The 14595-nt window shown below is 47.6% G+C and overlaps 1 protein-coding gene across 5 annotated transcripts in view; it reads left to right on the top strand.

Moving 5' to 3' along the window:
• Positions 1–14595, top strand: part of LOC147626487 (uncharacterized) — a 376917-nt gene that overhangs the window by 347383 nt on the left and 14939 nt on the right. For 4 of the 5 annotated variants that reach the window (XM_086816555.1, XM_086816554.1, XM_086816550.1 and 1 more), the window contains 3 exons: positions 10256–10354; positions 10439–10534; positions 12225–12317. In XM_086816555.1, coding sequence (XP_086672681.1) covers positions 10256–10354; positions 10439–10534; positions 12225–12317 — 288 coding nt within the window. The remainder of the gene's footprint in view (positions 1–10255; positions 10355–10438; positions 10535–12224; positions 12318–14595) is intronic. The other variant, XM_086816552.1, reaches the window with a different exon arrangement.

Raw genomic sequence — 14595 nt, 5'->3', positions numbered from 1 at the left:
ACCCTAAACGCCCAAAATTAAATTAACCCTTCAGACCGCCTCCTCCACTCTCGTCGCCCCCAGGCCGCCTCCTCCCGGCTCGCTCAGGAAAATAATTTTTCAGGTTTTCTATAGTTTTAGCACACAGAGAGACAGAGAGAGAGAGAGAGAGAGAGAGAGAGAGAGAGAGAGAGAGAGAGAGAGAGAGAGAGAGAGAGCCTCCGCTCTGGGACAGCGCCGTTCGTGGTCGATGCCAGAGCACATTGGCTGGTTATGTATGTTTGGTGACGAGGGCACCCCATCTCTTGTTTGGAGTTCACACTGTCACTATCCTATGTTGTTTATCCCTGTGGGTGTCCCGGACTGCTTTGGTCATGTCAGATTGCAGTATCATGGTTTGGGAGGCTTGGAGGAGTTGAGGCAGTATGATTGGATTCCCATTCGTGTGGTGGGGTCATACAGGAAAAGGCGGGAGGTGGATCCGTCTTTTCACATTGACATTGCTCCCAGCTGGCGATTATGGATTTGGGAGGGACGCCCCTTTCACAGTTGTATTGGGACCCTGGAGAGTGGGAGTGGCCTGCTGTGGACCCAGGAGCTCGTCATGCATCTTTCTTTGCATACTCTGTGCGCATCGGGAGACATTGCTTGCTTCGTCGTTCTTTGCATAGACCGACTCGCTTAGGCACATGGCTTCATGCTGGTCTCTCCCATGCCTTTTTGACACAGTTTTGGTCTTCCATCTGGAGTTGGAGAATCTCCCGCAGGATCACTTTTTTCTTTTGGATGGCTGCTCATGCGGGTCTTGCAGATGGCACTTGGGGAGCTCAGATGGGTCATGATCCCATATGCATCCGCTGTCATCTACATGTTTCAGAGTCTCAGGCCCACTGTCTGTGGTCCTGTCCTTCTGCCTTCTCCGTGTGGAGAGCAGTGGCTTTACTGCTCAGCAGGGCAGGGTTGCATGCAGGCTTTCTCAGCTGGGGATCTGTGTTGTGGCTTCTCCCTTGGCCTGGCCCACATATATTTTTTGAGGGGGAGGATACAGACCCTATTCTTATGCTTACATCGATGGGGTATTCGCGGGGATGCCTCAGTATGATCCCTCCAGACTCACGCTACTTGGAGCACTGGCACAGGGATGATGTCTTCACATTGATATCTGCGATTGCTATGTGGAACATTTGGAGATCACGCTGCATACATGTTCTTGGTCACACATAACCATCGTCACGTGACACCCTTGTCATGATCTGGGTGGATCTGATCCGCTCTCTATGCTCCATTTATGATGCTTCCTCTCGACCGTCTCGTTCTGCTCAGGACAGATGATAGGCTTTCATTCGTAAATGGGGCCGTTCTTCACTTTTCTTCAGGATGATCGGAGGACATGCCAGATGGGAGTACACCCCACCACTGTGGTTCATATTGCACGCCTCTCACACACCACCGTGATCCTGTGACCATACAGGTCACCCACTGATATTATGATTGTATGCCCCCACAGTAGGCCACCACTGGCACTTTGGGGATTTCTCATACCCAGTAATACAGATCTGTGCTTCCCAAAAAAAAAGAAAAGAGAGAGAGAGAGAGAGAGAGAGAGAGAGAGAGAGAGAGAGAGAGAGTGGCGTCCGACCTGGGGACTGTTGTTCCTGGCTTTGTGCGCCTTTCTGCTGGGCCTCCTCGAGTTCAGTTGTTTGCTTCTTCAGAGATCCCTGATTCCATTCTCGTCACTGGACGCGGTGGTTGCGGCTTGACCCAGCGCCTTTTTGTCACTGGCAGACCTGGCCAGTGTCTCCGGTGACCAGACCAGAGCCCAGCAACAGCACAATGGGAAGACTCCGACTCAGACAGACATTCCTTCCTTGAGTCGCCATCCCCCCCCTTCTGCTCCTGTTCCTCCAGCTGGGGAGTGGAGGCCAGTGCCGCGCCGTCATACTTTTCAACAGAGACAGCTCCACGACCTTCCTGCAGCGACTGTTGAGCTTGAGCCTTCTGCCAGGCCTCTTTCGCTGGCAGTCTCTTCGGTTCTTGGCACTCAGTTCTCCTTAGAGCCTGACCGTCAGCTTCCACCTGCTGTCCTTCAGGCTTCCCACTTTCCACCCTTACCCTCTCCTCGGGCATCCCCCCGATCTGCCCAGTCTCAGCCACCTCTCCAGATGGATCTGCCTATTGAGCCTGTCGCCATGCAGGTTGACGAGCGATCCCCTCTGCCTCGTCCCGTGAGGCCTTCTACTCCCTGGGCTTTACCTGCTCCTCCAGCTTCTACACCGCTGCTGCCCCTTCCTCCGCCACTTCCCCGAGTACCTCGTGCGTTCCTGGACTACAGCCCGCCAGCTTGGGGAGCAGATCGCGCTGAGAGCAGTGCTCATGAGTTAGGCCCCTTCGTGATCAGGGTCTACATGTTACAGCGATCTGCTAGAGTTACCTCAGGTTTTCAGTTTGTTGGTGGCCTCTCTAGTCCGCTACGTTCCTTTGTATTACCTTTTGCTGGCTCTGAGGTTTGGTCTGAGGAGAGTGTTTTACAGCATGTTAGTACTCACACTTTCTCCCAGTTGCAGGGTTGGCTTGGCTCTCCGCTCGATACGGCCTGGTTCCAGTCACTGTTCCCTCACTGTTGTGGCGCTATCGAGTGGCTGGATGCAGATTACTGTTTCTGTCTGCCGCCGGTTATTTGTCTACAGGACTCCTTCACGATGCCCTCCTCGATGAAGATATGGGGCGTCAAGAGGGTGGCTGTTGTTTTGAGATGTATGCAGATTGTGGTTAGTCAGTGGCTTGCAGATGTTCATTTTTTTGCCATGGGGAAGAGGATTGCACATCTTCCGCCGCAGGCTGGTTCTTTGGAGTTGACAGCTTCCTCCAAGAGGCAGAGATTGTGATGTGGACAGTTTTTTCTGCATTGTTACAGGGATGCTATATGCGCTTTTCATCATGGATGACATACTGCTTTTTGGGATGTAGTCTTGTGGTTTCCCTTTTCAGGAGTATAGACCGGCCAGTCACCTTGTTGGATGTTTATCCGGGGCTACTATGGTTGCCTTGCTGTTCTGGCCTCTATGGCTATGGTTATGGATGTACAGTTTCATGCCTTCAGATTGCCTTTGCATTGGCCTTGATGGATGTATTTGCGTTGGCCTTCATTTGGATGTACAGTTTTTTGCTCTTGGATGTACAGTTTTTACTCTCGGTTTTTTATCATGCGTATCCTCTCTTGGAATGTTAATGGTTTACGCACTTCAAGGTTAGTTGGGAACAGAGCATCCCGCCTCAAGAGAGAGATTGCTAGTGCCACTTCATCACCTGTGGACATTTTGATGCTGCAGGAGCATAAGTTGGCACATCCCGTTGGTCATCTTTTGGGCACTGGATCCCGTACTTACTGGTCACCATCTATTGGGGATTCTGGTCACAGTTGTGGGGTATGCATATCTATCAGCTCCGCCTTTGTGAGCTCGGTGTGTCAGCATGATATATTGGTGCCTGGTAGGGCAATGTTTGTGGTACTGAGGATTGCGGATGCTTGGGTTGGCTTCTTGACGATTTATGCTCCGACCCATGCTCGAGCACGTTCGGCTTTTTGGAGCCTCTTGGTGGATGCCATCTCTCCTATGCTTTTGTCAGTTGATTCTTGGGTTGTCGGAGGAGACTTCAACAACATTGAGTCTCCACAGGACTACCAGGCGGAGATTGCCCCTGTGTTGACATCTATTGCGCGGTCAGAGCAGGATGCCTTGGAGAGATTTTTGTTATGTATTCATGTTGTGGATGCGTGGCATACGCCTTCTTTTGCTCACCATCCTCGCTCCTTAAGCTTCTCATGTCAGCAGGGACGCTTACTAGAGAGGTTGGATAGATTTTATGTTGGAGATTGGGCTTCTTTCTTGGGTGGCTCCATCTGTATTTGCCCTGGCACTTCTATGTCCGATGATAGTCCTCTTTCTTTGGATATTACTTTTGCGCGTCCCCTTGCTGGGAGGCGGGGATCTAGGATTCCGGACAGATTGCTCTCAGATCCTGATTTATCTGATCGTGTTTCTCAGATATGTAGTGCTGATCCTATACCTCATGATCCCTCTACACAGTACTCACATGCTGAGTTTTTGGCCACCTGTATCACAGAGTCCAGCATCTCTTGTAGGGAGACCACCTCCGCTTGTCGTCGTGTGGTGGCCCAGCGCGCGCGCTCCTTGGTTGCTCCTTTAGCTTCGGTCCAGCGGCTATTACAGTCCCATCCGGGTGATGCACATTATGCTGGTACCCATGCTAAGATTCTTGCAGAGATTCGGGAGATTCAGGAGAGACGATTTGAGTTCTCCAGTCACATGACAGCGGCTCGTTGGGTAGCGCTTGGTGACAGGATGAACAAAGACTTCTTTTCTGCACACAGGGAGAGACCCTCTGGTACTTCTCTCCGTGCTGTTCTAGACGACCAGGGACTTTTGCAGACTCACCCTGACCGTGTTCTTGACATTGCTACCTCCTATTATGAGTCTCTTTTCAGTGCTGATCCGGTCACAGCTGAGATTGAGGATGCTAGAGATACTGTGTGGACTCATACGAGATGCTCGGTCACTGCTGGTATGGCGCGCACTCTTTGTTCAGAGTTTACAGTGCAGGAGCTATGAGAGGCAGTGGATGCTCTTGATCCCGTCTCCTGTCCGGGAGATGACGGTCTCACCAGACAGTTCTTCGTCACACATTGGGATGCTATCTCTGGGGTTCTGCTTCGCGGCCTACAGGAGATATATGATTCGGGTTCTATGCCACGTTCTCTTTGCTCAGGACTTATATCTCTTATACCTAAGGGTGGGGATACCACACTTCTGCGTCAGTGGAGACCTATTACCCTCCTCTCGACGGTATATAAGATATTTGGGACTATGCTGGCAGCTCGGGTGAGACCTTTTCTTCCAGACATCATTCATGGATCTCAGACTGCTTTTATCCAGGATCGCAGCATCTTGGATAACATCTTTTGCTATCACCAAGCTGTCGAGTGGGCTCGCTCTACTAGCACCCCCCCTTGCTTTGTTGTTTCTCGATTTTGAGAAAGCCTACGACAGGGTGGACTGGTCTTTTTTAGAGGGGACTCTTTTGCGCATGGGATTTCCGCAGCAGTGGATCACTGGAGTCTCTGCTCTCTATAGGTCAGCATCGAGTGCAGTCACTATTGGGGGTTTTGTTGGCAGACCTTTTGACATCTCCCGCTCAGTGAGACAGGGATGCCCGCTGGCAGTATATCTATACCTTTTTGTGGGCGAGGCGCTTTCGGACTTCATTCATGCACGTCGGAGAGACATTCAGGGTGTTGCTTTGCCATTAGCAGGTGAGCGCGATTTGGTTGATCAGGAGTATGCTGATGATACTCTATTGATGGTTCTTTATGCCATTGCGACCCTTGATGCTACACGCTCCGTTTTGGATGTTTACTGCTTGGCCAGTGTTGCCTGCATCAACTGGCACAAATCATATGGTATGCTTGTTGGTTCAGATGATGCACCGACCTGGGGTATTGTAGAGGGGTTCACTTGGCTGCAGCCAGGACAGTCTTGTCGTTATCTGGGTTTTCAGGTTGGATTGGATATTACACCTCAGCAGCAGTTTGATCCGGTTCTGCAGTCGCTTCGTCGGAAGCTATGCCATTGGTCAGCTCAGCACTTGTCTCTTGCAGGACGGGCCCTTGTGGCCATCCAGGTCCTCCTGGCCTCTGTTTGGTACATTGCTTCATGCTGGATGCTTCATACGGGTGTAGTGCGGCAGGTGCGACGCCTGATCCGCAACTTTCTATGGAGTGGTCGGGATGGCACTGTAGACACCAGAGCTAGAGTTAAATGGGCGACGATTATCCTGCCCACCTCAGAGGGAGGACTTGGTATTATTGATCCTGAGATGCAGTGTCGTGCTTTCAGAGTCGAGTACATCCTGCAGAGAGACCACCTCCGCTTGCCGTCGTGCAGTGGCTCAGCGTGCGCGCTTTTTGATTGCTCCTTTAGCTTCGGTCCAACGGCTATTACAGTCCCACTCGGGTGATGCACACTATGCTGGTACCCATGCTGAGATTCTTGCAAAGATTCGGGAGATTCAGGAGAGACGCTCTGAGTTCTCCAGTCACATGACAACGGCTCGTTGGGTAGCGCTTGGTGACCGGATGAACAAAGACTTCTTTTCTGCACACAGGGAGAGACCCTCTGGTACTACTCTCCGTACTGTTCTAGACGACCAGGGACTTTTGCAGACACCCCCAGACCGTGCTCTTGATGTTGCCACCTCTTATTATGAGACTCTTTTCAGCGCTGATCCGGTCACAGCTGAGATTGAGGATGCCAGAGATACTGTGTGGTCTCATACGAGACGCTCTGTCACTGCTGATATGGCCCGCACTCTTTGTTCACGGTTTACAGTGCAGGAGCTACGAGAGGCAGTGGATGCTCTTGATCCCGTTTTCTTGCCCGGGAGATGACGGTCTTACCAGACAGTTCTTTGTCACACATTGGGATACTATCTCTGGGGTCCTGCTTCACGGCCTACAGGAGATATATGATTCGGGTTCTATGCCACGTTCTCTTTGCTCAGGACTTATATCTCTTATACCTAAGGGAGGGGATACCACACTTTTGCGTCAATGGAGACCTATTATCCTCCTCTCGACGGTATATAAGATATTTGCGACTATGCTGGCAGCTCGGGTGAGACCTTTTCTTGCTGACATCGTTCATGGATCTCAGACTGCTTTTATCCAGGATCGCAGCATCTTGGATAACATTTTTTGCTATCACCAGGCTGTCGAGTGGGCTCGCTCTACTAGCACCCCCCTTGCTTTGTTGTTTCTCGATTTTGAGAAAGCCTACGACAGGGTGGACTGGCCTTTTTTGGAGGGGACTCTTTTGCGCATGGAATTTCCGCAGCAGTGGATCACTGGAGTCTCTGCTCTCTATCGGTCAGCATCGAGTGCAGTCACTATTGGGGGTTTTGTTGGCAGATCTTTTGATATCTCCCGCTCAGTGAGACAGGGCTGCCCTCTGGCAGTATATCTATACCTTTTTGTGGGCGAGGCGCTCTCGGACTTCATTCATGCACGTCAGAGAGATATACAGGGTGTTGCTTTGCCATTAGCGGGTGAGCGCGATTTGGTTGATCAGGAGTATGCTGATGATACTCTTTTGATGGTTCTTTATGCCATTGCCACCCTTGATGCTACACGCTCAGTTTTGGATGTTTACTGCTTGGCCAGTGGTGCCCGCATCAACTGGCACAAATCATATGGTATGCTTGTTGGTTCAGATGATGCACCGACCTGGGGTATTGCAGAGGGGTTTACTTGGTTGCAGCCAGGACAGTCTTGTCGTTATCTGGGTTTTCAAGTTGGATTGGATATTACACCTCAGCAGCAGTTTGATCCGGTTCTGCAGTCGCTTCGTCGGAAGCTATGCCCTTGGTCAGCTCAGCACTTGTCTCTTGCAGGACGGGCCCTTGTGGCCAACCAGGTCCTCCTGGCCTTTGTTTGGTACATTGCTTCATGCTGGATGCTTCATACGGGTGTATTGCGGCAAGTACGACGCCTGATCCGCAACTTTCTATGGAGTGGTCGGGATGGCACTGTTGACACCAGAGCTAGAGTTAGTTGGGCGACGATTATCCTGCCCACGACAGAGGAAGGACTTGGTATTATTGATCCTGAGATGTAGTGTCGTGCTTTACTTACCAAGTTCATTGTCCGTGGTTTGTTTCCCGAAACTGAATCTTGGAAGATGTTGTTCAGATCAATGTTGCACTCTGTGTCGCCTCGCTTAGGTACTCGGGATGGTCACACTTGGTCTGCCGGCATTCGCTATATTTTTTCGGATGGGCCTTTGCAGACATCTCACCTGTCTCCCTTTATGCGCTCTATTTTGGACATTTGGTCTTCTATGCGGCAGAGTTTGCGGAGACGTCCTCCTGCTTCATTACCTGAGATTGAGCGTCAGCCACTCATTTGGAGTCCACATGTATTGGATGCAGGGGGTCGTCAGCTTGGACAGAGGATGCACATTGACTGGGCTTCCTGGGATCATGGTCCTGCTGCTTCTATGTATGTATGGTCTCAGACACGTCAGCTCCAAGCGGATCTTATAGGAGTTCTCCATTTGCAGGGGTGTCATCCCTCGTTTGGCCGAGATTGATGCAGCTATTCCTCCGCTCTGCGACAGCGCCGTTCGTGGTTTACATGAGATGCCGGAGCACATTGGCTGGTTATGTATGTTTGGTGATGAGGGCACCCCATCTCTTGTTTGGAGTTCACACTGTCACTATCCTATGTTGTTTATCCCTGTGGGTGTCCCTGACTGCTTTGGTCATGTCAGATTGCAGTATCATGGTTTGGGATGCGTGGAGGAGTTGAGGCAGTATGATTGGACTCCCATTCGTGTGGTGGGGTCATATAGGAAAAGGCGGGAGGTGGATCCGTCTTTTCACATTGACATTGCCCCTAGTTGGCGATTATGGATTTGGGAGGGACGCCCCCTTCGCAGTTGTATTGGGACCCTGGAGAGTGGGAGTGGCCAGCTGTGGACGCAGGGGCTCGTCATGCATCTTTCTTTGCATACTCTGTGCGCATCGGGAGACATTGCTTGCTTCGTCGTTCATTGCATAGACCGACTCGCTTAGGCACATGGCTTCATGCTGGTCTCTCCCATGCCTTTTTGACACAGTTTTGGTCTTCCATCTGGAGATGGAGGATCTCCCGCAGGATCACTTTCTTCTTTTGGATGGCTGCTCATGCGGGTCTTGCAGTTGGCACTTGGGGAGCTCAGATGGGTCATGATCCCATATGCATCCGCTGTGATCTACATGTTTCAGAGTCTCAGGCCCACTGCCTATGGTCCTGTTCTTCTGCCTTCTCCGTGTGGAGAGCAGTGGCTTTACTGCTCAGCAGGGCAGGGTTGCATGCAAGCTTCCTCAGCTGGGGATCTGTGTTGTGGCTTCTCCCTTGGCCTGGCCCACATATATTTTTTGAGGGGGAGGATACAGACCCTGTTCTTATGCTTACATCGATGGGGTATTCGCGGGGATGCCTCAGTATGATCCCTCCAGACTCACGCCACTTGGAGCACTGGCACAGGGATGATGTCTTCACATTGATCTCTGCGATTGCTATGTGGAACATTTGGAGATCACGTTGCATACATGTTCTTGGTCACACACACCCATCGTCACGTGACACCCTTGTCATGATCTGGGTGGATCTGATCCGCTCGCTTCGCTCCATTTATGATGCTTCTTGTCGACCGTCTCGTTCTGCTCAGGACAGACGACAGGCTTTCATTCATAAATGGAGCCGTTCATCACTTTTCTTCAGGATGGTCGGTGGACATGCCAGATGGGAGTACACCCCACCACTGTGGTTCATATTGCACTCCTATCACACACCACCATGACCTTGTGACCATGCAGGTCACCCACTGATACTATGTTTGTATGCCCCCACAGTAGGCCACCACTGGCACTTTGGGGATTTCTCATACTCAGTAATACAGATCTGTGCTTCCCAAGAGAGAGAGAGAGAGAGAGAGAGAGAGAGAGAAGGGGGGGGGAGCGGACATAGAGTAAGAGGGCGGGGGCTGGAACCGTGACAAAGAGAGAACCGGGGGGGGGGGGGAGCCACAATAGCGAGCGACTCTATGAAGTGTGCTTTCCTTAGTGATGATCTCCAAGAAAAGGTTTATGTTAAGCAACCACCTGATTTTCTTGCAGGTAAAGAAGGCATGGTCTCTTTGACTTTGAAAAGCTTTAGCATTCAAGAAGAAGAGGTGAGTGCGACGGTGGTATAGAGGAGGGGGGGAGCTTGATTAAGCGCGAAGGACGGTGCAAATAAAGGGGGATCGACTGCGTGCAAAAAACCAGGGGGTGCGAGAGGGTGGAGGGATCGGGCGCGATGGAACAGTGGGCTCGAAGGAGAGGGGCGAGGTGAAGCAGCGAGTAGCAGCGTGGGACAGAGGAGGGGGGCAGCTTGATTAAGCGCAAAGGTGGGGAAGGATGGTGCAAAGAAGGGGGGACCGACTAGGTGAAAAAAACCAGGGGGTGGGAGAGGGTGCAGGGGTTGGGCGCGATGGAACAGTGGGCTCGAAGGAGGGGCGAGGTCAAGCAAGAGTACATAAATATGTTGATTTCAGTGTCGATATGGCATTATGAACTCAAATATTGTCTCAATGTAAAAATTTGATTGTGACATTCAATGTCTACAAGTTTTAGTAAACATTATGTCTTCTCTACCCTTACGTACGTATATATTCAGGAGGAGATGACCCGCTACAAAACAAAACGGTACCAGGTGATGTAGCAACACCTACAAGCAATGAAAAGATTGCAGCAAGAGGAGACGAAAAGACTCCAGGTGATGTCTTGATATGGCGTTATGAATGCAAATTTTGTTTCAATATAAAATTTGGATTCTTACATTCGATGTCAAAATGTGCAGATTCAGGTGCAGCAACATCAAAAACAGATGCAGGTGCAACAACAGTAATTATAGGAGCAGATTTAGGTGCAGCAACAACATCGAAAACAGATTCAGGTCAGTGTTCACAAAAAAAATATTATTTAAACCAATGGTGAAACCCCCTACTATAAATTCAATCCGGTTTTTCCCAAATTTAGCCGGTTTGAAAAAGACATTACAAAATTTTCTTCGATTTTTTCCAAATGTAATTTTTTGTATCAAAACAACATTTTATAATATAACATTTGCTCCACACTTTTTTCTTAGTTTGTCTTGCATTCCTGCATTGCATTCCCGAAATATTACACAAATTTACAAGATAATATGTTTTATATATATATATATATATATATATATATATATATATATATATATAGTACGTAGGTACCTACCTACATACATACATACAGTATGTATGTATGTATGTGGGTAGTCCTTGGAGGATTTCTTCTGAGATCTCCAAGTGACCATCACAGTATGTTAAAAGACCTATCTACACAATTGGCGCATGTGACTCATAACCTGCTTCCTCTAAGGGGTCATGATGATCTCGCCAGTCGCACGATCGATGAGGTATGAGTACCCCTCTGGCACCTCCTTGCCATATACTGTCAAAGTCCTATCTAGAGAACCCTCATCGCTTGAAGCCTCTAGCATCTCCTCTATAGTGGTTGGGACACTCCTCGGCATGCTCTGAGCACTGTGCAACGGAGGTATAGGAGAAACTACATCATCATCCCCGCAACAAGGATGAGACGCTTATGAAAGTCTGATATGATGAATACGTCGGCTCGAGGCCGATGCAATGGTATGCTTTGAGTGTGAAGGAGAGGTTTTTTGTGAGCGTGATCGTGAAGGAGGGGTTTGCTGTGAGTGCAATCGTGAAGGGGGGGGGTCAGAGTCACAACTCTATCCGTCACAACTCTAGCCACTAGTTTGAAGAACTAAACACTCCCTATATTTAGGGAAGTCATGCATAGTCCACATAAGTATGCGTCTAATGTAAGCTGTTTGTCTATCAAGACACTTGCTTTTGTCCACCACCTTGATGCCAGACCACAAATCCTTAAGCTCATCAACAAGCGGCTGAAGATATACATCCATATTCTTTACCTTGTAACGACCGGGCATTATCAAGCTCAATATCAAATGCCCCTTCTTGCTTGTCATCCATTATGGAATGTTATAGTTCACAACTACTACGGGCCAGACACTATATGTTGTGGATTGTAAACCAAATGGATTAACCCCATCCATAGCCAAACCAAGCCGCAGATGACAAGGATCCTTTGCAAAGTTTGGCCATTTCTCATCGATGTGCTTCCGTGCCATGCAATCTGCAGGAATGCATTGTATACCATCTGTGGAGTGATTTTGGGAATGCCAAGACATGAGACCTACAATAGAGCGGTACCTAAACATATTTAATTTGCAGTATTAGTGGATAATAGTTTTAACAAGTCAGCACTGATGTCTGGTGTTACAACAACTCATAGGCTCAAACTTAATATGGAGCCTCTTCTAGATGGTTCTCTAATTTTCTAGTGAATTGTTTGGGTTGTTTCAAAGTTATAATTTATTATAGCCCATGGAGTTTTTATTTTCAATGCTCAAACTTTGGTGTGAGCCTATTATTGCTAGCATTAAAATGATGATATATGTCTTTGATAATTATGGGTCGATAGAACCATACGCTCAAACTTAAGATGGAGCCTGTTCTAGATGGTTCTCTAATTTTCTAGTGAATTGTTTGGGTTGTAAATAGGCCAACAAGAAGTTGAAGATCATGACTCTCCAGCAAGTGGAAAGGAAGAAAAATCTCTCGACCTCCAAGAGAAACTAAATGATTCAAATGAAGGTAAGTGCTCTATAAGTATGAAAACAATATTGGTGTAGGTTGTTTTAACGGATATTAAGACAGGCTCAAAATTTATTTCTCTTGTGATGTTCTTGGAGCAATTGAAATTTATTTATAGTCTTAGTATGTTATGGAGTCTAAACCATGTAGTTTGGATTATTTCAAAGTTGTATTTTTAAAAATATTATTTCAAAGTAGATTAGGATTATTTGTTATCCTAATCTACTATGTTTCAATACAAAATCCTTTTATCATTATATCTTTAAAAGACTATTCAACTACTATTTTTAATATAAAATTATTTATAGTCCTTTATTATGAGATTCAAAATTTTGGTTGTAATTATTTCACTCAAAATTATCTATATTCTACAATATAGTGGTTCTCTACCACTCTTTCTCTCTCACACTCACTTCCTCACACCTTCTAAAACTATTTCCATCAAGTTTTGATAATAGAAAATTGTATTTAAATTGTTGAACTCTCTTAGTCTCTCTCTAGCTCTACACATTGCATTAGGTTTCAAAAAAGACAAATATACTTCTAAATCTCAAGGTTCCATTCTGCCATTGGGACTCGGGGATTCTGGGGATTGGAAGGGAGATAGTATGGATGATTGCAAAGCTATTGGATAACTATGGATGGATTGAGCTATCTGACCCCCTTAGATAAACTGATGTGTTTGAAATTTTTTGGTAAATTTATTTAATTTTTTCAGCTGCCTGACCCCCTTAGATAAACTGATGTGTTTGAAATTCTACAATATAGTGGTTCTCTACCACTCTTTCTCTCAGGGTGCAAAAAATATCCTTTGGCATAGTCAAGAGTCGGGCAGCTGAGCCACTAAATGAGCAAGGCATTAGTCCCAAAGATTCAGGTCTTATTAAACTCTATGCTAAGGATCATAGTTGATAGGCTTATGCTCAAGCTGGATGACTTGAGCTATTTTATGTGTGTCGCTCATGCGAGTATAGGTGAACACAAGAGTCGAAGTCTATTAATTTAATTTGGTGGAGAGGCGTAGAATCCATCACTTACGCACAGTGCACAGTAAGATGAAAGCACATATCCTCGTCAGCGCAAACCCTTCTTAAAAGGGTGACAATTTGTAAAGCCTCTGACATATGCTTTGATAGCTACACCTTCTTTCTGAAGAACCCATGTCATGCATTTCTGTGTATGCATATAGGATGTCCCATCAATGGACATATGCATTAGACACTCTTATTGTTTCCACCCATGCACCTATGGTTGACTACATCAGGCAAACAAAATTCTAATTTTGCTATAAGTGTATTTGTTGGTATTTATTACCATAATATTCTGCAGTAGTCACTTCAATACTGTACTTTCTATGCTACTATGGTACTAATTTTCACTAAGCGTATACCAAAGGCACTTTTTTCCCCATGGGTTTTTTTCCCTTTGGTCATCAAGGTCACTGACCCGAGCTTAGGATCGAGCTTAGGATCAATAAAACACTTTTCTTTTGTACATATTTTATTTTATCAATAAAGAAGCAAGTCACCTCAAAAGCTACAACAGATTTCTACTTCATCAACAGCTACACATCGAGAGGACTCATACCTATGACAGTCTACAAAGAACCAAGCATCTATCAACAACCACAACTTCCCACAATTTTCCACCTTGGACACGTGCAACACAATATGCCGACATCTAGGGACGGACGTCGATTAGGAAGGGGAGAGTGTTTCGGAAGTCGGCACAGGAGCGATGGAAACACGGCACAAGAGCGAGTACGATGCAAGTACGGTGTATTCCAGCGAGGACGGAATGGAGATGGAATGCTACGGGAATGCTATGGAGTTAGAGAGAGAGAGAGAGAGAGAGAGAGAGAGAGAGAGGGTAAAGAGGGCATGGAGCACCTTCTTCTCCCAGGGGATTCACTAGTAAAAGTCATGAGACGTCACTTGCGTGCACAAAAAATGGGAAATTACCCCCTATATACGGAAAAAACCCCCCTATATATGGACTATACCATATAAAAAATACCTCCCTTCCCTACCAAAACCTCCCTCCCTTACACTCACGTGACTTCCATATGGAACGCATGGTGAATCCCCCGGGCTTCTTTTCCCCCTCTTCCTTCTCTTTCCCCTTCTCTAGAGAGAGAGGGGATGATGAAAGAGAGAGAGAGAGAGAGAGAGAGAGAGAGAGAGAGAGAGAGCATTGAGTGCCCTCTTCTCCCCCTCTCCCTTCTCTTTTTTCCTCTCTAGAGAGAGAGAGAGAGAGAGAAAGAGAGGAAGAAGGGGGA

The sequence above is a fragment of the Cibotium barometz genome, chromosome 22 (assembly GCF_041138505.1).
Source record: "Cibotium barometz isolate CiBa-2024 chromosome 22, ASM4113850v1, whole genome shotgun sequence".
Taxonomy (NCBI): domain Eukaryota; kingdom Viridiplantae; phylum Streptophyta; class Polypodiopsida; order Cyatheales; family Cibotiaceae; genus Cibotium; species Cibotium barometz.
Note: the sequence above shows the minus strand (reverse complement) of the source record. Positions and strands in the feature narration are given on the sequence as shown.